The 23,987-nt window shown below is 32.5% G+C and overlaps 1 protein-coding gene across 3 annotated transcripts in view; it reads left to right on the top strand.

Annotated features, from left to right (window-relative positions):
* Window positions 1–23,987, top strand: part of SPOCK3 (SPARC (osteonectin), cwcv and kazal like domains proteoglycan 3) — a 483,732-nt gene that overhangs the window by 343,709 nt on the left and 116,036 nt on the right. For all 3 annotated transcript variants that reach the window (XM_079142958.1, XM_079142957.1, XM_079142959.1), the window contains one exon: window positions 8,817–8,940. In XM_079142958.1, coding sequence (XP_078999084.1) covers window positions 8,817–8,940 — 124 coding nt within the window. The remainder of the gene's footprint in view (window positions 1–8,816; window positions 8,941–23,987) is intronic.

Raw genomic sequence — 23,987 nt, 5'->3', positions numbered from 1 at the left:
TAGGTTAGAAAATGAGACTAGAGATAAATAAAAATAATAAAAATGATTTTAAAAGGCTTTTTTCATGATCTTTTATATACGGTACACATTATTGAGATAACATTTCTTGAAGATCATCACTCCATGTTGCAAATCTGACATTACTCTGATGACACTAGATTCAGCATACGCTTGAAAGTATATTTTTTTCAGGATAGGAAACAAATACCAAAGAGTAAAAGTATAGGCTTTGTGTTTAGTTTTACTAATTAGGTATTAAGTTGAAACATACTGTCAAAGCTAATTCATAGTGAAGGTTTTGGATTCTTAAGCCTGTCAATCACACTCAAGCAGAACCTGGTTGTTCCTCTCTCCTTTTTGTGTCTGTAACCTTCTTTTTCCAATAAAGCAATAAGTAGATTAATAATTATGACTTCCATGAAGACAGTACATAAAAGAAAGGCTATGTTTTTCTTCCCTGAACTTTGGTTGGCCTTTAATAACTTGTTTTCTTAAATAAAATGCAGAATTCAATTACCAAATGCTTCTGTTAAGGCTGTCAGGCCTCTTTTTTGAAGACCAGCTAAAACATTTCCTTCTGTTTATAAATGAACAAAAATCAAAAGAATTTTTCATCTTCAAGACATATTTTGAAATACAAAATATATTTTGAATGTTCAAACAGAATAATTTCTCATGACTTTGAGAGATGGTCCATTGTTAATCATTTTCTTCTAGGTAGAATATTATTTCCTTTTAAAGTTATATATCTGTCACTGTTATTTTTGAAATGTGAATTCATTTCTCCAAATATAGAAGCTTCCTGGTCTTTAGGATTCACACATTTTTGTGAACTCAAGTGTGAGCTTGTACTTTGCTTGGTGATGGTGCTAAAGAACTCCTTAAGGTTAAAGCATTAACCAAATTAATGCTTGAGAACTTGCCTTCCTTGGAAACATTTTTGACTGAAAAATCTGAGGAATTTTTCAATTCTTATTTTAAATATAACAAGTTAGAACTAGTGACTATTCTTATATGCTCAAATCAGGAATGAAAATATATCTGCAATTCATAAGTGGAACAATTAATACATAATCATTCTTTTTACAAATTCCCTAAGTGAGAATCAAATATATGATGTTATATTATCAATTTCACTTTATATAATTTTTACATTTAACTAGCCAGGCGTACTTATTAGACAATAACTTGTAGTGGTAGTGAAACTTCTAACGTAAAATTTGGGATATATTTTGTTATATTTTACTTATAAAACTAATCTAGAAATGTATAAAACATTGGAATATGGTTTTCTTAAACATTTAAAATTGTATATGTACATTTATGACAAGAAGAAACATGCATGGTGAAATGAAAAGGGGAATACTAAAAAAACTAAATTACAAGCCACAGAAGCTTAAGGGAGGTCATTAATTTCCCTAAACTTCCCTCTTCCTAAGTTCATGATTTAAAGAATAGCACATTACATAGGATTGCTAAAATGATAAATAAGATGAGAAAAGATGTAGTTATATATTCTTTGCTCCTTTTCTCTATAATTCAACATGTTCACAAAAATTTTTTATTTCAAAGCATTTTTCCTTATAGTATTTCTCTATTCTCAAAAGGAAAAGTACTTTGACTTTTATTATGCAAATAAATAAACAAGACACTTACTTATTTTCTATATATTTAATTCCATTTTGGCAGATCATGACTTTTAAATATGTTAGGTCACCTATTTTACCACTTTACTTATTTCCAGTGGATAAGGCAGTGGAAACTCACATAATGGATTCTTTCCAATTTTTGTTCTTATTTAAAATTTGACTCTCTTTTTTGTAATTATTGTTCTTGTTACATTATAATCATACATAATAGTGGGATTCATTATGCCATAATCATACATGATCATAATATAATTCGATCAGTTTTCTTCCCCAATAGCTTCCCTCCTCCCTCTACCTTTCCCTCTGCTCTACTCTGCTGATCTGCCTTGTATTATTATTATATATACTCTATACATATATATTTGAACATATATATATACACTCACACACACAAGTGGAATTCACTGTAATATGTTCATCCATAGATGTGGCATAATTAGGTAGATTTTGCTCCAAAATGTAACTTTCTAACATTTATTCCAATGACTTGAATTAGGTATAGCTATTATTTAGGTAATTAGTTTTTCATATAAAGTATATGAATTTGCAATATGTTGCCACCTAATTTGCTGGAAAGAGATTCTTGGATATTCCTAGTCCATAATCGCACTAATGATTCTTTATATCTAATGCAGTCAATATATTTTGCAGTAGAACACACATGTTCCACGGCTTAATTGAAGATATCTTTAGTAATTAAAATATTGTTTGGAATTAAATACTTAGAAACAACATTGGGGATTAGAGCCCTGTAATCTGTATTTGATATCATCTACATTTCAAACCTGTATTGATCCTTTAATCCACTGAAGTTCAGTTTGGGAAGGATGTATATTCGTGTCATTTGTAGTTGTCTATGTTGAAATTTCAAAATTATTCATGGTCTCACAGATTATCAATATCTTTCCCATTTAAGAAACCTATATACTTAACAGGATATGTATTTAAATATCATTATCATTTTTCCACAATTCAAATCTCTTGATGATAACATAGCTTTCTAATAGGATCAGTGACATTTTTGATAGAAAATTGCTCTCACTAAAGGACTTGTCATATTAAGATCTATGTACAGAACAGAGATCCATGAAATAATGCAATTTGAATTGTAATTTTCCTAAGTAACAAAATAACTACAAATTTTTTTGTGATCTTTTCAAAGACAGTGGTACTCATTATAAATTGTCCACATCTCTTTAAACACTAATGTTTAATGTTATTACCTCTGTGAAGCAGGTGTTCTAAATTGCCACTTACTTTGGCTTTTTGGTAATATTACTAGATCCTCTTAGCTAGTTTGGTAAACATGGTTGATGATTCAAATGTATCATTACAACCAGTTATTAGGACGTATTCAATTTATGTTAGGAACAGTTTCAGAAGGTACATTTTACTAATTATTTCTACCACTATATTTTAAAATTATCTAGAAATAGACTTCTTATGTGAATCTTTATTCTTCACAGAATACATAGAGCAAGTAAGGTTTTTAATTATATTGCAGATATACTCTGTTGACTTATTATATAGAATTTGTTGTTTTATAGTCACGTTGCTCATTATATTCCCTGGCAGAATGTTTTTCATATTCAGAGTAATTGTTTTTCTTAAAATTATGTTATCATTTATGTTATTTTGTTTGCTCAAATTACTGACATATACAAGACATAAACCATTTAAAATATGTAGTAGCTGCAGTAGTTTCATGAAGTTTCATATAAATTCAACGTTCATATAAATTTGCTTGTTCTCCCCCATACAAAATAATTTACTGTACTCTGCTAATACCATCTGTCTTTTCCTAAGACTCATGGCAAAAAGCAGTGAGGGTGGCCTTCTTTTCTGAAGAGTTAGAGCCAACAGGGAATGAAACATGACTAGCCAGTCCTATTCTAAAAAAGAACTCTTCCACAACTCTGGCAGAATTTAACAAACTGACTGCCTTAAGGAAACGTTAGGCGTATTGAGTGGACAAGAGATGCATCATGTTGCCACCAGTTGAGAAATGCGCAGACTCTCTCCTCGCTTGAATGCTCTTTTATTGGATTATAGGCAAATTCTTGGATTGGAGCAAAGTCAATAAGAATTAAGTTAACGTTGATGTACATAGAAAGGAGGAAATGTACCTAAGAAACTATGAGTTAGATATTACTGGTTTCCTTTCAAGTCAAATACATAATACACAACGTGACATTTTATTTTGTTTGCAATTTTAAGGCCTTGAGAACTTTGAATTTCTAGTATGTGAAGTCAGATTCAGGAACTGTAAAGTTTTAGAAAAATGCATATTCATTTATAATATAAACATACAATATTATTTATCATGATTTATTGACACAATTCCTTGGAATTGTAACCTAAGTATTACCTAATACTTTGATATACAAGTATCACCTATTTTTTAGGTGTACTTTCATACCATGCCTCTTTTTTTTTTTTTGCAGTGCTGGTGTTGAACTGAGGGCCTTGTGCTTGTGAGGCAAGCACTCTACCAATTGAGCAATATCCCAGCCCAATGCCTCTTGATTTTATCTTCTCACTTTCTTTAGTTATCATATAACAGAATTCTCCCCGTCTGTGGTTTTCTATCTATAAATGGCCAAGCTTTACAACTTTTGCACTCCTAGAAAGTTTTTATCCCATGCAAACTTATCCTTTATGCCATAATGATACACTTATTACATTGGGTAAAACTAAATTACATTTGGTTGAAATCCTAACATATGGACAATATGCACTGTCTATGCTCCTAAATTTGTTGAGTGTCTTCATGAAAATAATTTTATTAAAGATTTATGATTCATGGATCACTCAAGATCTAATGATCCATAATGATGAAGCCTATCATTTCACAAGTGAAGAAATTAAGACCCAAGGAGGTTACTGACTTGTCAAGACTGATTAATGGTATGGTCATATGTGAAACAAATCAAATTGGAATGAGATTTTTTTTTAAATCATTTTGGTAACATCATTTATCCTGTTTGCAAAATTGATAGAAACTCCAAAATATGGATGCTTGTTTCAAATTATATTGTTAAAATGCACAACATGATTAACTGAACAGAAAACTAAGCAGACCTTAATTGAGTAAACAGATGTAGCAGTGATTAACATTGTACTTATTAGAGAAATTAAAAACTGGTTTTTTTTTTTCATATGAGACTGATGTGAGAAACTTATACTTGAGTATAGAACAGACTAGAGTAAAAGGTCAATAAGAAATACAAGGTGATACTTCAGGTTATATGCAGATAATATGACTTCACTGCCTGGAAAAGAGACATGGAGAGAAACAATACCAGTGGTATAAATTCCTGTTAGTCATTTTTAATTTTCAACAATCAGAAATATAGTAACAGTTATGTTGGTATGAAAACAGCTTAGTGCTCTGCATGATGAAATTTAAAAATTAAAATTAAAATTTTGAGGAAAATATACCTTGATTTTGTTTATTGTGTATTATTTAGTATTTCATTTTCCTGGGTTCTAAAATACAGTATTTTTGCTTCTTAGGGGAAATGGTATGGGCACATATAGGATGATATTAGAAACAATAGATTTTTGACTTGATTCACTAAAGCAAAGTCTTCTTTTAAAATAGTTCTTTCAGAGTTATACTTTTCAGAGTTGCTCTGCAGAGGAGTTTCTAAATGCATTAACAATTTTTTAGTCATCTTGAATTTTGTATTTCATTAATGGAAACAAATTATATTACCCATTACCCTATCTGATAATAATTCAAAATAATTAACAGCAAGTGACCTTTGGTATATAAAAAAATTAGATTTATACCCAATGGTTGAGGTATTTTCTATCGCTGAGATATTTAGATGAATATGTGCAATCATTCTCTTGCCAGATCTGGTTTTTCGCCTGTCATTTCTCCAGCCCCAGTTGCCAGGCAACTATTTTGATAGCCTGCACCAACTTACCTTATCCCAAGCATGTTCCTTTGCCTGTCTTGGCCTGACATTATCTCTGTCTTGGAAACATACTGCTCTCCTTAAAATAGGAACTTTAAAATGCAATTAAAAAACAACAACCAAAAAAATGAACTCCACTTTCATGTAATTACATATGCTTACATATTACATATAATAAATACAGAGATATTACATCTCATAAAATTTCAGTTATGACCTCTTTCTACTTTATTGATCTTCCCAAGAACAGAATATTTCAATTAATAAAATTGTAACATTAATTCCGAGATGCACTCCTGATGCCAAACCAAACAAATTCTGAGTCACAAGATACCTTTTTGATAAAAGGACTCTCAGAATGCAAAAATTTCTTCTATGATGAACAGAGACACATATAATTGGACAATAGAAGTACTTCACAGTACTGAGGTCACAAATGTCTACACTGTGGGCAACCTGCATAGCCTCCTATGGCTAAGCCCTTAGCTAAGCCTTTCTGACCTCTATCATTAGAAATTATTAGTTGCTTAGAACCTCTTAAGCCATTTTTAATGAAACACTTTATTTGCCCAAATGTCTGTTGCATTATATTATTTGTTTTTGTTTTCACTTATAAAAGACTTGTTTCATCAATTATCAGTATTTTCCTCTGAAATAATGAAAATGCATCTTATTTGTGCATGTCCACTGATTTTATCAGTACCTTGTTAAAGTGCTAAATTTGTAGAAGTATTTTTTATTTAAATAATAAGATTCTTAGAAATCCATTTGTATTTTTCCATTAATTTCAACATAGAATAAAAAACATTTTTAAAATGGGAAAAATGTTCTTTGTTGTACTGAAATACAATTTGATTCATTGAAAATGGAATATTAATGTTTTCATGTATGATGCATCAGTCTGAGTAACTAGCAAAAGTTACTTTTTTGTAGCTTTGATTTAAGAACACATAAAAACCATAACATTTAGAACTTCAGATTTTAAATTTAGGTTCTACTTTTCTAAAGTATTTTGTTAAAGGTAAAATCTCTATCAAAATCATCCTTTGATGACAAAATATTAAGCCTTACTTTTGGATTTATTAACTACTAAAAGTGCATGATTTATTGTTCTTTATATGGTCTGAATTATATTTATTAAACAAATTCTTGTTAAGTTAATGTAATCTACATTCTATTTATTTTAAAATAAACATAATTAAATATTCTATCTGTTTAGGCAATGTCCTACTTTGGCATAAAGTCCAAATTGAAATGTAAATATATGCATACTATGATGTTGATGATTAAATTTCACTTGAGAAAATCCTCATCAGGTGCAAATAATTTACACACAGAAAACCCCATCATTTTAGTGATGTACCTTAGGAATCTGAAAATATTTATGTTTTTCAACAAGGTTAACCTTGAAGAGAACAAGAATAAATATGCTTCTTTTACCGCAAAACTTACTTTATAAGCACATTATAATTTCACTTTTTAAGATCTCTTCAACTTAGAATTTCTAATAAATCTCGCAATTAAAAAATTATTTCTGGATATATTTATTCTTTGAATTAAATGATAAAGATTTTCTAGTGAGTCATCCAAACATATATTTATATGAGAAGTTCATAATTATAACAATTTTTTAGTTTCCATATTTCATTAGGATTTTTAAGGCTATACACATTAGGAAAGGGGACAAGATGGATCCAAAAGAGTAGGGATAGGCCATAAGCAATGGAGGGGTCTCATATCACCCACCCAATTTATTGCTGTAATCTTAGTTCATTATAATAAAGTGTTTTTCATTGATGTGAAATCCAAATTTGGTAGTACTTTTCCTAATGTATCTGGAGAGCAAATCATTTTGCTTATCTTTATACCTTGTTATGATTACACAAAGTGAAAACCATTTCCATTCCTCTCTCCTGCAGTTTTAGAATTCAAGTCTTGAAGTGGTATACAATACTCCAGGTTTTTCAGTTACTATTTCAATTCCCATTAGGTTTTTATGCCAATTATTTAATTAGGAATAACAGTATGGCTATTTTTTCCCCATTGTTTCTATTATGGAATGAATTCTGGAGACAGCTTGTAATGTAGTTTATTCAAGCATAATTTACAAAACTGAAATGAAGGAACACATTTGGAACTCTGGGAGGCTTTGTGAAAGTCTTTTTGGAAGCTGGGGAGAGCTTCAGATGTCTTAATGTCCATTTAAACCTTAACACATTTTAAACATGTAGTTTAAACTTTTTTCCCTAAATGAGAACCCCCCACTGATGCTTCATAAACAGTATTTTGTGACCACCCTTGGGAGAACCTTTTTGTAGTTTTGACTTCTGGAAAAAATATGGAAAAGCTAAAAAGAGACAAATATTTCTAGTAAAACATCTTTTCTTATTCTCATGCAGGCATCAAATTACACTCTCCATAGGCGATTATAACAAGTGAGTGCTGATTAACTCTAAATAGTCAATGTTTTGATACAGAGTCTCTATTCCATTCCTTCTTGTTTATAAGCCCTCTCTCTGTTTCTGTGTAAATTATTCACACAAATAGCAGAGGAATAACACAAATGAATGCAAGTAAAGACACAAATACTTCTTGGCGTAGGTAGCAGGAGAGAATGGTTTTACCCAAGTTATTTTAGATCAAAGCCTAATGGATCCATTTTGAGAAACTTCTGCACAATAAAAGGGGATTTGTTATCACTAAACCTACTAATTTTGTTCTCTAAATACAGATAGGTGCTGGGAAATTGTTGTTCTTTATTACTATTTTCTCTAAAATAAGATGCTCTTATTTTCAAGCACCCAAAAGTAAATTAGGTGTCTCTTTTTTCAAAATGTTCCTAAGAGAATACCAGGGCAGTTTTAAAGAAAGTGCCAGATGCACGAGTCCTATATTGCTGAGCAAGTGTTGCTTCTGCTTCTGGGGCTATTGAAAACACATTTCGCAGCTGTAGATTAAAACCAAAGAATCCACTCAGTGAACTACTGCTATAGTCTACTACAGTAAATAGAAGAAAGTTTTTAAGGAAATGTTTGATTAGATACAGATATTGAAATGTGAATCAGAAGTTTATAATAAAGAACACTGCAGAGATTAATACAATGAAAATGAGAATACGGTTTACTGATTCTGTTTTTCAAGAGTTGATATGACAAGAAAGAAAAGACATGTTAATAGAAATGTATTTGTAAAATTAAATGCACTAAGTATGGTTACTTTCTTTCTTCTTTCTCTTTAACAGTATGAAAGAAGTAGGGGTAGGCCATAAGCAATGGAGGGGTCTCACATCATCCACCTGCAAGCCGTGCCCCGTGGTCTATACCAGCCCTGTTTGTGGTTCAGATGGTCATTCCTACTCCTCTGAGGTAAAAACAAATAGTTCCTTAAGGGGATGTTAGCATGTTCATTTTGAGTTAAAACCCACTGGAGATATCGCATAATATGCTACATTATTTTAAATACATTTTTTGAAAACATCTAAATTTGTAAACGTGTCCTGAGTGTTTTGGGTAAGACATCATAAGAGGTGGTTCCGTGTGTCTATCTGCTGAAGTTTTAAGGTGTATGTAGAAATGGAGCTATTGTTAAGAGAGGGAATGGATGTGTCTGGTTTTTCTCAACAGTTCTTCAATCTTTGTGTGTTTGCAAAATTCACATAGTTATTACCAGGGAGTATGAACCTACTCACATTATCAAAGCCTGCATATAATGACAAGTAAATTACACATACTTATTGAGTTACAATGAAGAATACAGGTTGTAATATCCAAACTGGTAGGTAAAGCTACCTGGGAAGCAAACTTTAACCCTAACTTTATGAAAATTGATGGTTGAATAAATTGAATTAATGCAGACATTGAATGTTTTTTCAGGCATCCAGCTAAGATGACCCTATGTACGTCTCAGCTTTAGAAATACAGTAGATTTTTCAAAAGTACTGATATGTTTGTGCCAAGGATGTCATCATCCGTAGAAAGTGCTAATGACAGTCTAACCCTATTTGTTTGGGGCTGCTTTTAGGATGGCCCTTGCTTTCACAACTTGATTTTACATTATACCAAATTGCCATCATAGATGATTACCACAGGCCTGAGACTATGTTGGGGGACTTGTTTTATGATCCCCGTGTTATTAAGTACTTAAAACACAGTCCTCACAGACCCACCTATCATTAAGTAAATTCATTCCTCTGTATTTCCAGTTCCATAGGGTGCGCGTCATTGTTCTTCTTGTGTACTAGGTACACAGCGAAGCCTTAGCTTTCAAATCGTGTGTTCGTATTAATGTTGTCATAAAACTAATCTTGAAAATAATCCATATTTTGAAATATCATCTTGCTATTTTTTGCATGTGTCATTTTAAATAAATGCTTTATTTATATAGAAAGATATAAAAATATGCTTGGAATGAATATATGGATCTTCAGAAACCTCAAATCATCATCTTTATTGTTGTCCATTCAAATTTAACTTGGTGACTTTTGCACTGTGGAGCACACATTCTACTCTTTATTGTTTTCATTGACAGTAGGGAAGCTGAACTGTCTAAAACAATAAAATTAAGCAAAACTCTTAACCTCATAAGAAATTATCCTTACTGTTTTTATGTTTTTTGTGATTGAAATTCAAATTAGAACTTCCACTTGTTTTTTCCCTGTAAAACAAAGTATTGCTGTAGGCTATTTATACTAGATCAAGACCAAGGATCACAGAGATATGCCTTGTTTTTTTTTTTTTTTTTTTATTGTAAACAAATGGGATACATGTTGTTTCTCTGTTTGTTCATGGAGTAAAGGCATGCCATTTGTGTAATCATAAATTTACATAGAACAATGTTGTTTGATTCATTGTTATTTTTTCCCTTCCCCTCCACCCCTTCCACCCCTCTTTTCCCTCTATACAGTTCTTCCTTCCTCCATTCTTGCCCGCCTCCCTAACCCTAACCCTAACACTAACCCCTCCCACCCCCCCATTATGTGTCATCATCCACTTATCAGCGAGATCATTTGTCCTTTGGTTTTTTGACATTGGCTTATCTCACTTAGCATGATATTCTCCAATTTCATCCATTTGCCTACAAATGCCATAATTTTATCATTCTTTATGGCTGAGTAATATTCCATTGTATATATATACCACAGTTTCTTTATCCATTCATCAGTTGAAGGACATCTAGGTTGGTTCCACAGTCTGTTTCTGGTGAATTGAGCAGCTATGAACATTGATGTGGCTGTATCTCTGTAGTATGCTGATTTTAAGTCCTTTGGGTATAGGCCGAGGAGTGGGATAGCTGGGTCAAATGGTGGTTCCATTCCAACTTTCTGAGGAATCTCCATACTGCTTTCCAGAGTGGCTGCACTAATTTGCAACCCCACCAGCAAAGTATGAGTGGACCTTTTTCTGCACATCCTTGCCAACACCTATTGTTGCTTGTGTTCTTGATAATAACCATTCTAATTGGGGTGAGATGGAATCTTAGGGTAGTTTTGATTTGCATTTCTCTTATTACTAAAGATGTTGAACATTTTTTCATATCTCTGTTGATTGCTTGTAGATCTTCTGTGAAGTGTTTGTTCATTTCCTTAGCCCATTCGTTGATTGGATTATTTGTGTTCTTGGGGTGGAGTTTTTTGAGTTCTTTATATATTCTGGAAATTAGTGCTCTATCTGAAGTATGATTGGCAAAGATATTCTCCCACTCTGTAGGCTCTCTCTTCACATTGCTGATAGTTTCCTTTGCTGAGAGAAAGCTTTTTAGTTTGAACCTATCCCAGTTTTTGATTCTTGCTTTTATTTCTTGTACTATGGGAGTCCTGTTAAGGAAGTCTGATCCTAAGCTGACATGTTGAAGATTTGGACCTACTTTTTCTTCTATAAGATGTAGGGTCTCTGGTCTGATTCTGAGGTCCTTGATCTATTTTGAGTTGAGTTTTGTACAGAGTGAGAGATAGGAGTTTAATTTCATTCTGTTGCATATGGATTTCCAGTTTTCCCAGCACCATTTGTTGAAGAGCAAGCAATTATGGAATTCATCTGGAAGAATAAGAAACCCAGAATAGCTAAAGCATTCCTTAGCAGAAAGAGCGAAGCAGGGGTTATCGCAATACCAGATCTTCAACTCTACTACAAAGCAATAGTAACAAAAACGGCATAGTATTGGTACCAAAATAGACAGGTAGATCAATGGTTCAGAATAGAGGACATGGACACAAACCCAAATACATACAATTTTCTCATACTAGACAAAGGTGCCAAAAATATGCAATGGAGGTATGCCTTCTTGGAAAGGTCATTTTATATTTTTCCGACTTTCACTATGTTTGAACAACTCTTGGAGACTTGTTATTTTTTGCACAGTAACTGTGAGCTCCAAATCCATTCTGACTCTGATGGTCAACCAACCCCCTCCCTACTACATTGTTAATCCCAAAACTGAGAAGTCCTGATATGGTACAGGCTGACCAGAAGCCAGATACTTTGAGTCCTGGGTTTAAGACTTTATAGGCAGGTTGGAATATCAATTTCTTTCTTATTCATGCTTCTTTATTTTGGAACCCCCAACATTTGTCTGTTTCAGTTAAATGACAGGACTAGGGTATAATTTTGCAAAGTAGATGGCTTTTCACAATGTGACCAATTTTGAATAATTATTTTACTGGAGTTCAAACTCCAAACTTGTAACTTTACGAAAGAGTCTCAACAAAGTAAAAACTGCATACACCAAAACACAAATGAGCAGATAAACAACTATGAAAATATAGGTTTACTTGAAAAATATTGGAAAATTTGTGATTTTTATAAGAAGTATTTTTGTAGCATTATTTTCTTTTTTCCTCTTAAGATAAATGATTGACTTTTTGGTGAAATATGCTTAGTCTTTTTAAAAGAACCAATGATCACTGAATTTTTTAAAAAATCAGCAATGTCAGAAAAATAAAAATATAACTGTTCAAGCTTATTTAAGAGGTAATCATTCCTGAAATCAACACAAAAATGAAGGTCTTTGTTTCTTCACTTCAGGCAAAGTCTATTTTGATTGTATTATAAGCTTCAGTAAGAACTAGGAATCGTTCCCTAATATAGAAACTGTGTTAGACAGTGGTTATATTTGTTGTTTGCTTATGTAAATTGTGTATAACATTTACTGTGAGCGCAAGTCAATAAATAATACTAATGTTTTAGAACTGAGCAGAACATCTATAATATGAATTCCCTGAGGGCAACAGAGCATGATTTTAAGCTCTTTCTATCGTATTTAGTTATGCAATGGTGGGCAGTTGAACTAAATCATGGTGAATTCCCTAGAAATGAGATTTGCTTATGAAATTGTCTATGTGCATGTGTTTACCTGCATTGAGGGGAGACGAATAGAAAGCTTATCCATTTTATACTGGAGTTCCCAACCTAGCTGGAGAGACACTGCATAAATGGTTCAGGTTGAGACCCCATGTATAGAAACTTTTTAAGCTGCCCAGGTAACTTTTATGTGTAACTATGGTTGAGAACCACTGATATATCCTTCATGTTATTGCCATGAATTCTTAAAAAAAATTATATATGTGCATATATATATGTTATGTGTATGTATAAATGTACACACATTTGTATGCATATATGTATATATGTGTTTATATACTAGAACAATAACAATAACAGTATTAAAGGAGGATTCATATTATATTCTAATATTCTAATATTTCTCTTTAAACTTCAATATTCCATTATGTTTGATTCTTTCTGTCATTTATTTTTCCATAATGAGGCTTATTGTTACTTAATTCTTAATAGTTAATAATTCTAGTAACTGAGTAACTATATGTGCACTTTGAAAGGTAGATGATTCCTAACACCTCATCATTAAATCTTACTATGTTGAATCTATTAGTATTTAGTATTTAATTGCTCCACCTTCCTTCCTCTGGATACTTTGAGCTGAGATCATTTTATGGTAGGAAAATCAATATTTGGAAATTCTCCGGCACTTTCTATTTAAATTACTTTTCAGCATAGACTCGATTTGACTTTTGGCTTAAGTATGCCAACTCTATTGAGGTCACAACTCCAGCACATCATCATAATCACTTACTGGGATAAGCTCTCATTAAAGAACTGAACATGAAAAGAAAGAATACAAATGGACTTGATCATAAAGTCTCATATTTAAACTCAATAAGATGGCAAGGGCACTAGGTCCCTTGTATGAATGATATCATGTTCAGTGAGATAAACCTCTATAGCTGAGGGTAGTTCTAATGTTGAAAAAAGCCATCCTTGCCTTACTCTGATTTAGATTCCAGAATTCCCAATCCTTACCTCTGGAAACATATCATGAAATACAAGGGCATATTCTCTAGTTTGTGGTTACTGGGAAACATATGACTTCCTGGATCAATTTAAAATGGGAATAAGAAGCTCAAAAGCACTTCCAAAGCAGCCTAAGGGGTAGAATGTTATTTAATTTTTATAAAATCCTATCCCCAGCATTTTAGAATGATCTCACACATGTCCATTTATTTAGATATAAACTTTTTTTGTGTAGCTCAAATGTGCTACACTTGAGACATTCAACATGGTTTTAATAGAAATTCAACCCCCTGTTTTACAGAGGTATTTGATTGTATTTATCATACTAAATTAGATTATATGACTATGATATTAGTTCAGTTAAGAGATTTTAGGAAGCAGAAAAATATCATGGAAGTAGCATAAATTTCTTGAAATCACTTACAAATCCTAAGGGTTCAGCATGCTATGGGTATCAGTTGAAGGAAAAGGGTAATGTTTTATTTTTATCAGTCAAAAATTTCTCATTCAAGAGAAACTAAATAATATATACTGTCTATAAATATTTCATGTGTGTGTTCAATATCATTATGAAATTAGAGGTGAAATATGATTTTTTTTGTCAGTTGAATTGCAGAATTAGAAATAATTTATGACAAAATAATTAAATATTTTCTGGAGAAATGTAGAGTAAAAATAAATTCTAATTATTTTTGTCTTCAATCCTGAATTTATTTTCTCTTCCCAGTAATGATTCCTATATATAGAATATTATGTATTCTATACATTGTATTATTTCATTATTAGTGTATTTCAATGTACACATAAAGTTGAGGGAAATGATAAGTTATAGTCATGAATGACTTTTCTCTTTGAGAAAGGAAAAGGAGACATGATAAAATTAAGTGTTAAAATTAAAATTAAGTTAAAATTAAAATTAAGCATGAACATGATGTATAATTTGTATGAAAGAATTAATATAGTAAACCAACTGCTTAGATTGTTAAATAAAGGATTCTTTTATCTTTTCATTTATAAATAATTCCATATAGCCTTTCTGTGGCAGAGGAATGCCTTGCCCCTATGATTTTATTGATTAAGTTCCTTTTCTACAATTTATGTTGAAGAGATTTGACTTCATTTCCAGATTTTTATTACTCTAGAAAGTCTGGTACACTTCAGATGATGAGCATCTTGGAAGACCATTGCTGAGGTCCTGAGGGAGCACATTCTGATTGGAGGGTTAATGTTCTGCTCTGTCCACACTTAGAACTCACCTGTCCTTCTCCTCCAGGGGTGTGTGTTTTGAATTATTTTATGCCTCTTTCTTTACATGGACAGGACATAGATTTACCTTCATGGCCTGTTCAAGACTCTTGAGTTAGTATGTTAAATTTCATGAGTTGAACACAAATTTTTCACTAATATCTAAATTTATATCTTGATACATTTTCAAGGTTGTAAACTTACTATGTGTAAGCAAATATGTGTTAAAATGGTGTTTTTAAAAAACGACATTGATATTACTGTTTATATATTTAATTATGACATGATTCCTTAAGAAAATGAAAACTTAGAAACTTCATGTGTTTCAAATATTGATCATCTATAACATAATATCTAAACCTAAACAAGTTTGATCTACTTGTTTTATTTATTCACTTGCCAATTCCACAATACACTGAAAAAAAGACATGTGCTATCACCCATTCAAGTAACCAGTGTGTCATAGTTGAACTATGAAAAACTGTCAAATTCAGCGAATATTCCAAACCCTTCCTTATTAAATGGGAATGAAGTATTTGACATTGTTACGACAGCCTCTAATCATCTTCTGTCTTTTTTGTCTTAAGTCCCTGAGTGGCCATTGAGCAATGACTATGATAGCTTCAGAGAGAGGCTTCCAAGAGAACACGTGCATTGTCCCAGAAAACTTTACTATTGTAGCCCCGGTCACTGGCCTAACTGTGGGGATAAGGTGAACATAGTGAGGCAAAGGCACAGATACCCTGTATTTTTTTCAATTTTATTTAAACTTTTTTTTTTTGAGACAGGGTCTCACTATGTTGCCAAAGCTGGATCTGAACTCCTGGACTTAATAACCCTCCCACCCTAGCCTGTCTCTCAAGGGACTGGGACAATGGGCATGTCCTGCAGTGCCAATTATTTTTTTTCTGTCTTCTATTTACAATAACTTCTATTTTCATTTTGCACTATGAGAATGCATGACCTTTTCATTATGTTAACTTCCATAAGTTCATACATACAAACATGAATACATGTATATATACTTATATATGTATATATATATATATATATTCAAACACATATGTATATATTAACTAACTTTTGTGGTGCATACTTTACAGAATTTAGATAGAATAACTTATTTCTCTTTTACGAATGAGAACCCTCGTATAAGGAGAAATTGAGTAATTTGATCAGTGACACTCACTTAAGTCCAAAGTTTATTCTCTAGCTTTTCCATTTTTTAATATGAACTTGAAGTAGATACCCATTTCCAAAACTTTTAATTATTGATATTTATTTTTCTATATTAATACACATAATTATTGTGATAAATACATCTATTTGAATATTTTAAAAGATTGTAATGTATGATTGTAAGCCTATATAGAGTCATTTCTCCTTCTCTTGAAATCTGAGATGTCAGAGCAGTTTTCAAAAATATATTTTCTAGGATTCGTACAATATAAGTCTAATTTATAATTTTTATTGTTTTTACTTTCTACAGAAAAGAATCTTCTATGTTTTCTCCCAGAATTTTTAACATTTTAACTTGTAAATTTACAACTGATACATAATTATTATTTTTAGTGTATGGTTGAAGTTTGTTTTTCAAGTTGTAGCCTGACATCTGGTTCTTCCTGTGTAGCACCTTGCCCCATGGAATTTTTTTGGTTCTTGTGTCAAAAAACAAAATGGCCCTAAAAATGTTGATTTGTCTGTCTCTATTTTACTTAGGCTTGTGCCAGGCACCTAGATTTTTATATCTTTATCCTAACTTTTGAATTCAGGGGCTGTTTTAGTTAGCTTTTGTGTCACTCTGACCAAAATTCTTGACAAGAACAACTTTGAGGAGGAAAAGTTTGTTTGGGGCTCCTGATTTTCAGAGGTCTCAGTTCATAAATAGCCAATTCCATGACTCTGGGCCCAAGGTGAAGCAGCACATCATGGAGGAAGGGCCCAGAAGAGAAAAGCTGCTCAGCTCATGGCAGGTGGGGAAGAAGAGAAAGGGAAGGAGAAAAGGACTGCAGGAAGGACCACCCCAGGGCACATCCTCTGTGACCCATCAGTCCAGTCAGGCTCCACCTGCCTGCGGTTGCCACCCAGTAAGCCCATTCAAACTAAGATGAACGGACTGGGTTTTATCCAATAATACAATCTTTTTATCTATGAATATTCCTGCATTGACAAGAGCGTTTGGAGGATACCTCAAATCAAACCTATTCAATTTTTAATATTGTTTTGGTGGTCATCCTTTGCATTTACGTATAAATTTCAGATTCAGTTTGTCAGTTTCCACAAAAAACAGAATCGTGATTTGGAGTTTATTGAATCTGTAGGTAAATTGGATAAAAATTAATATCTGAGAAAAATTGAATTGTCAACTCCACACACTGATATATCTCTTCATTCAGTTAGATTTCACAATTAACATTTGCTGTTTTTCTGTATAGAGGTCTATAATGCTTTTTGTTGAATTTATTGCTGTCATTTTATTAGTGCAATTATAAATTTAATTTTTATTTTTAATTGTTTTTAGTATATTCTTATATCATTCTTTTTCTGTATTGATTTTGTATGTTGCCACTTTTTTGTTTACTTATTATTTCTAGTAATGTTTTATAGATCTCTCAGAATTTCCTGAATATCCAGTCATTCTTTATATGATGAAAAGGCAGTTGTGTCTCTTCCTTTTCTATATTTGATGACTTTTATTTCATTACTTTGCCTTATTGTTCTGGTTAGGTATCCAGTAGTGTTTAATGTACCCTCTTGCATTGTTCCCAATTTGGAAAGAAACTTATAGGCATTTTCACTAGTAGCTCCAAAGTTATGTATAGGTTTTTATATATGAAAATAAATTAAAAACCTTAGTAGAGTTTAAGTAAATGTTAACCAGTATTTCTGCAGCCATCATAGAATAGAGAAATGGAATGCCAATATCTTTTGTTACTATGGATCAATAAAAGAAAGGAATAATACTACATACATGCACTCATGGAATTTTTGTATTCAATTTTATTTCTTAAATTACAAAATATTTGCCTTTTAAATAAAATATCATATTTTATAAATATTTCATAGTTCATAAGAATTCAGTTTCTCAAAATCTTAAAATATATAGAATATTTGTGAATATACATTTTCTTCAGAGAAGTGTAATAATAATAATAATAATAGGCATATACAATTATAACAGAGGTATTCATAAGTAGCATTAGTATGAATTGTTAAAATAATTGATCCATATTATCTGGTAGTATTCAAGTATTTTATATGTTATAGTTTAACCTTCAAAGCAAAATTGTAAGATATATTTTATAGTGATCCCCAATACGCAGATAAATGAAAGGAATCCCTAGGAGCCAGGAAACTGATAAGTAGCAATGCTGGAGCTAAAGCCCAGCTTAGAGCTCACACAGTTAACCACAGTACTATATTTTGCAATAATACTGCCAAGAAAGATTTATCATGTGTGCATTTTATCTTTATAGTCTCCTTTGAAACATCAATTATTCATCATTTTTCCAAGATAAAAGAACCATGGGAGGCAATAGGACAGATTTCAAGGAGTGATATACATTCCAGCTCTTTAAAAACTTATATTGTAGCAAGGTAAATAGGTTATCCAATGTGCACAGATATCAGTAGCAAGTTCTATTCTTATTCTGTTGATATTAGTTATTCTAGCTAACATATTCAAAGAGTTTCTAGGAAGTTCAAAATCAATACACATACAGTCCCTTTGGAAAAGTTTCTTTTGTCAATGATGCACAACTCATACCAACAAAGAAAAGAATCTAAAAAAGCTCACATTTTGTGAATGCCTAATATATGTTAATCTGTGTTCTAAGTTATTCATGCAAAATTAATGAATTAATTAATGTCAACTTTATATGCATTAATTTATTCCTTACAAGAATGCTTAAAGACATATTCATTAATGTTATCTACATTTCAAAGATAGTCGAAACATAAAGATGTATAATATGTTATTAAGGACAGAGAACTAGTAAAGAGAGGGACTAGTAATATTAAGTATAAATATGAATAAAGCATGCATGATATAAAACTAATGGTATAATAAAATGGTTTTATATAATAGAGTACACTTAGTGATATGCATTAATATGCTATATAAGTAATGAGGATAATATTGCTCTAAAGATATGATTTTAAAATTAATACAAAAAGGAAACATTTTATAAACAAGGAAAATAATATGCTATAAATAATATATACTTTATAAACTTGTGATTATATGAATTATAAAATAAATACAAAAGAATGTGGCTGTCATACCCTTTATGTTGAACACAGACAAATTACATATTTTCCCACAATTTCTCTCCAGAGTCAAGGACCAACCACCTCAACAAATTCTGTAAACCATTAAGATATACTTAGAAGTTCAGGTAGTTCCTCAAGCTTCCATCTGTCTTTTCTATCTGATATGAGGATTTAATCTAGATGTATCAGGGTGTATTCATGATTGCATAGATCCCATATCTTGATCTATAGGAGGCATCTGGGAAAGTTATAGCATCCAAAATATTTTACCCAATGATTGAGCTGACCTTAAGGTCTCCTTGTATCAACTTTTCTGGTTGGATACTTCCTGTATATAAAGAACTTCCTGAAAGGTAGTCATAAATAATGACTCAGGTATACCATCTGTAAATTGGTAACCAAGAATGAATTCATTTTAGAGAGATTTCCTGTTAGTTGAGGGATATCTGGTAATGTTTCTCAAAGCAGCTCAAGGACTCTTAGACCATTCTGAGGCATAAATCACCATACTATCAGTACTGAAGCAAACTGGTGTCTAGTTTGCATTCAAGAAATACAGTACCAGGAACAAACATGGCGCATTGCAGAGAAAGTACTGTTAAAACTGGTGTGGCCCTGCAGGTAGGGACTTAAATGGTTCAGAAGTCATAGGATGACAGTGCGTTTAAATAGGGCCTTCCAGGTTGCTGTCTCATCTTAGGTTTTCTAATTCAGAAGAATTGACTCTACTCCTTGATCTTAGGGTGACAGCTTGAGGGTATTATGACAGCTCGAAGTCTTTTGGTAACTTCCCATTTTGCAAGTGAGCAGTCTTATTGAATTCATCCATTTCACAAAATTAATGAAAATGGAAGAGGGAAGACATCTGGAGGTGTTGGCAGTTGAGGGTCAGCGCCATCCTGTTCTGTTTCTAGAATTGTCTGTAACAATACCCAGATTGAGAAAGGGAGTTCTGTGGAAGGCCAATGTGCCTGCCAGGTAAAGCTAAGGCACTGGGAACACTTCCACAGAGGCACACAAGTTCATTTTCCTTGGAAAGATGCAGTGGTGCCTCTGAAAGATAAAAATTATCAATATCTCTCACTCCTCCATTTCTCTCAGGATCTAAGAAATGCCTGGTGTGCTCTCTCTCTATCATCTCAAAATTAGTAACTAAAATTTTCCATTTCTTTCCATTGGCTCTTAAACTTCATCCAAACTTTCTATTCATAAGGGTATAGCACAGGAGTGACAAGGGCATTCTGTAAAAACTAGAGAGACCAATTATCTTCCCAGACTTTGGCCTGCCAGAACCACTACCAGGGGATTCAGATCTAGAATTGAGTTTAAATTCCTGAAGTTCTCTTTGGACAGTCTGCCACCTGGAGGATGCAACAACCAGATCAGCCTGTGGCTGCACTTAGGGGAAGTAGCAAAAATCCTGAAGGGATATGTTCTGGGATATGAGAACATATCCCTTCAGGATGAGGGACAACAATATTCAACCATCAAATTGTTTTATTAAAGTGTGTGCACAATGTGGGAGTGTTGGGGGTAGAATCAGAAATCTTTTTGAATATACAACTTAAGAGACTAACCCCATCTAAACAATATCAGATTCTTTTAGATGGTAGGGAGAATGGAAGATCCATTATATACCTTGCTGATCAGTTCATTATTTAGTAGATCTGGTGATAAAAGGTCTGATACTGTCAGATTGCAAACAGTCCAAAGAGCAAAACACATGACCCAGATCAGTTTCAGAGAACACAATAATGGAATCAGAGTAAAATGACCAAATGGAATACTAACAGCATTACCAGAAAAAGTGTCAACAGACATTTGTACCTCAAAGGGTTCATTAGGGTGGTGGGAGTCCCAAAGTTAGGGGATATGGCACAGTTTGCTGAATGACTTCCTCACCAGCTTCTTGGCTTAGCTCACATAAAGGACCAAGGAAAAGGTCTGAGTGAGGAGCATAGACTCACTATACCAAAAAAATGCAGTAAGTTCCTACTTTTTGGTGATGATAAGCAAATTAAGCAGTTTTTCTTCCCTGCTAGAGACACTGAGTCTTGTGAAGACACTCAATAGTCCTAAGGAGCTTTACCTAGGGAGCAGGTCTTTGAACTTATTTGAATTTATCAGAAAGAGTGAGAAGAAGAACCACTGATGTTGCTAGCAGGAGAAGACGGGTGTCTCAGAGAGAAAATCCTACTATAGGCTATCCAGGACCTCAGTGGATTGAATGTATCTACCCACATTGGTGAGAGCCATCTGCTTTACTCAGTAGGATGTATTATAGTATATTGTAATATCAAAATTAGTTCCTCAAAATAAAATTTTAGATGGAAAAGGAAAGTTTCCCTCAAGTAAGGTGGGTGTTGTTGCTTGATGAAAGGAAGAGTTTATACACAAAAAACAATGTTGTAGTATGCACTACAGAGTAGGGTATTTTTAATGTTGTTCCGGTGTTTAACTCCCCCCTTGTGTTTATGTGCTACAATTGTAATACTTGTGGAAAATGGTATATTCTGATTGAGTGAACAATTTTAACACCGAATCAAATCTTAAAATCAGCCTTCTCTGGTTGACTTTGCATGGGGAACACCAGAGTGGGGGATCAAAACAACTCAAGTGGAGGAGCTTTGCTGGGAAAGGGCAAGCTATAAGAGAGTGTCATGAGTTCTTTCGCAAGAATTCACATCATGTCTATGATATTGGTAGTTGAAGGCATTGAAGAAATAATATTAGTCCAAGAATGATTAAAATAGAAAACATTTTAAAAATGAAACATGACTTTCCATATTTCTCAATTTGTTTTTTCATTTGATTAAAAGTTTTTGCTACAACAGGAAAATTAACATTGTTGCTATTCTTACCTACTAATAATTATATATTCCTTCTACATCAGAAGAACTATAAATTAGTACTTGAATCCCATGGCAGCTATGCATTTTGGATGAGTTGCAAAGCTTTCCACCCTCATAATTCTATTGGAAAAAATATGCCTATCTTGTTTGCCTATCAAGATTGCTTATCATGGTGCTTGACGTACAGTAATGCCTTGATGAAAACAGGCAGATCTTAACTGTTTGAGCTGATTTGTACTCTCTGAATAATTAGGTACCTGTAGATGGTAGCGTATTTATACCATTGTTTTTATTTTATAAGGATTACTTTGTTGAATACCAAACAAAATTTTCCTAAGAGGCATAAGAACAAGTTCTTAAGAGTTTAGTTAATCCTTTCATTGTCTTGGTGTAAAACAGTGCCTTATTTGGGCATTCCAGTCCCCGCACTATCAACACTTGGGGCCAGATAATCCTTTGTCCTGGCAGTGTGTGTGTGTGCATGAGTGTGTGTTGTGGGTGGGGGGACTGTTCAGTGAGTTGTAAGATGTCTAGCAGCATGTCAGGCCTCCTTTATAGATACCAGCAGCCACCCTTCCATCCTGGGACACTAATTGTAACAACCAAGTGTCTCCAGATGTCCCTATTCATGGGGAGAGGAATTGTCCTTCACTGAGGACCTCTGATCTAAACCATTTGCCATGGTGATGGTAATCTTGAAAAATGGTAAAAACAGCCAGGATTTACTGAATCTGAGAGTTAGGATCTTTTCTGTATGTTGCAGATTTCTCCTATTGTAAGATCATGTTTTCTTCTGTTCAATGCTGCTATTAAACACATGACTATAAAATAACTTTCTATGACTTCTGTCAAAATCATTCTGTAGCCTTATTCTCCATGATAATGCATAACTTGAGTGCTCAGGGTCTTGATAAGGGATGCATTAATCATGTCTTTCTCTACATTATTTGCATTTTTTGGTAATTATGGACTAATGAGCATGCCCTTTATGTGATATTTTAGCTCACTTATACCTTGATAAATATTTCAGCTTTGCGATAATTAAGTAAATTGAACATTATAAAGTAGAAATGCAATCAGTGGGTATAGCTAAAAAATATTGAAAGGTAGCATCTTTTAAAATAGAATTTTAATATCCTAATATCTTTTAAGTAAAATTCTTCATAAATATTTTTTTTTTCCAAAATCAATTCATAAGTAAATAAAAAAAGTGTTTTTTGATAACAAGAAGCTAAATTCATATGATTATACACACAATGTATATTTACTGCACATCTGATTTTTTGGCTCTTTGCCAAAATGCATAGAGAAAAATGTTCAATAAAATCATTCTGATGGAGAAATTGTTTCATTGAAAAAAGTGACACTTTGTGCAGTTAGAATTTTATCACATCCCATAAATCTTAAGGACAGCATTGAAACTTTTAGTAGTAATTATGCCAAGGAAAGTTGGCTAAGAGGTGAAACATTTTAATGAAAATTTAATTAAATTTTTATAAATATTATGCTGTTTTTGTAAGTTACTTTTTTAGTGCCTGAGAATATTTAAAAATTGAATCATCAATTCTTAAGCATAAAAACACGAGTCTCCTTTATAATTAACCAACTTTTGTACTTCTGTTTTTATTCAAATATTAAGACTTTCTCGTTCTTAATGTAAAAGCAAAATAAATGTGGCATAGAACATCTTCAAAGAGAGTTATCATTTCAAATGTTAAAATCCAGTATTAGCACCCAGTA

Source organism: Sciurus vulgaris, assembly GCF_902686455.1.
Source record: "Sciurus vulgaris genome assembly, chromosome: 5".
Taxonomy (NCBI): domain Eukaryota; kingdom Metazoa; phylum Chordata; class Mammalia; order Rodentia; family Sciuridae; genus Sciurus; species Sciurus vulgaris.
This window is presented reverse-complemented; position numbering and strand designations above follow the sequence as displayed.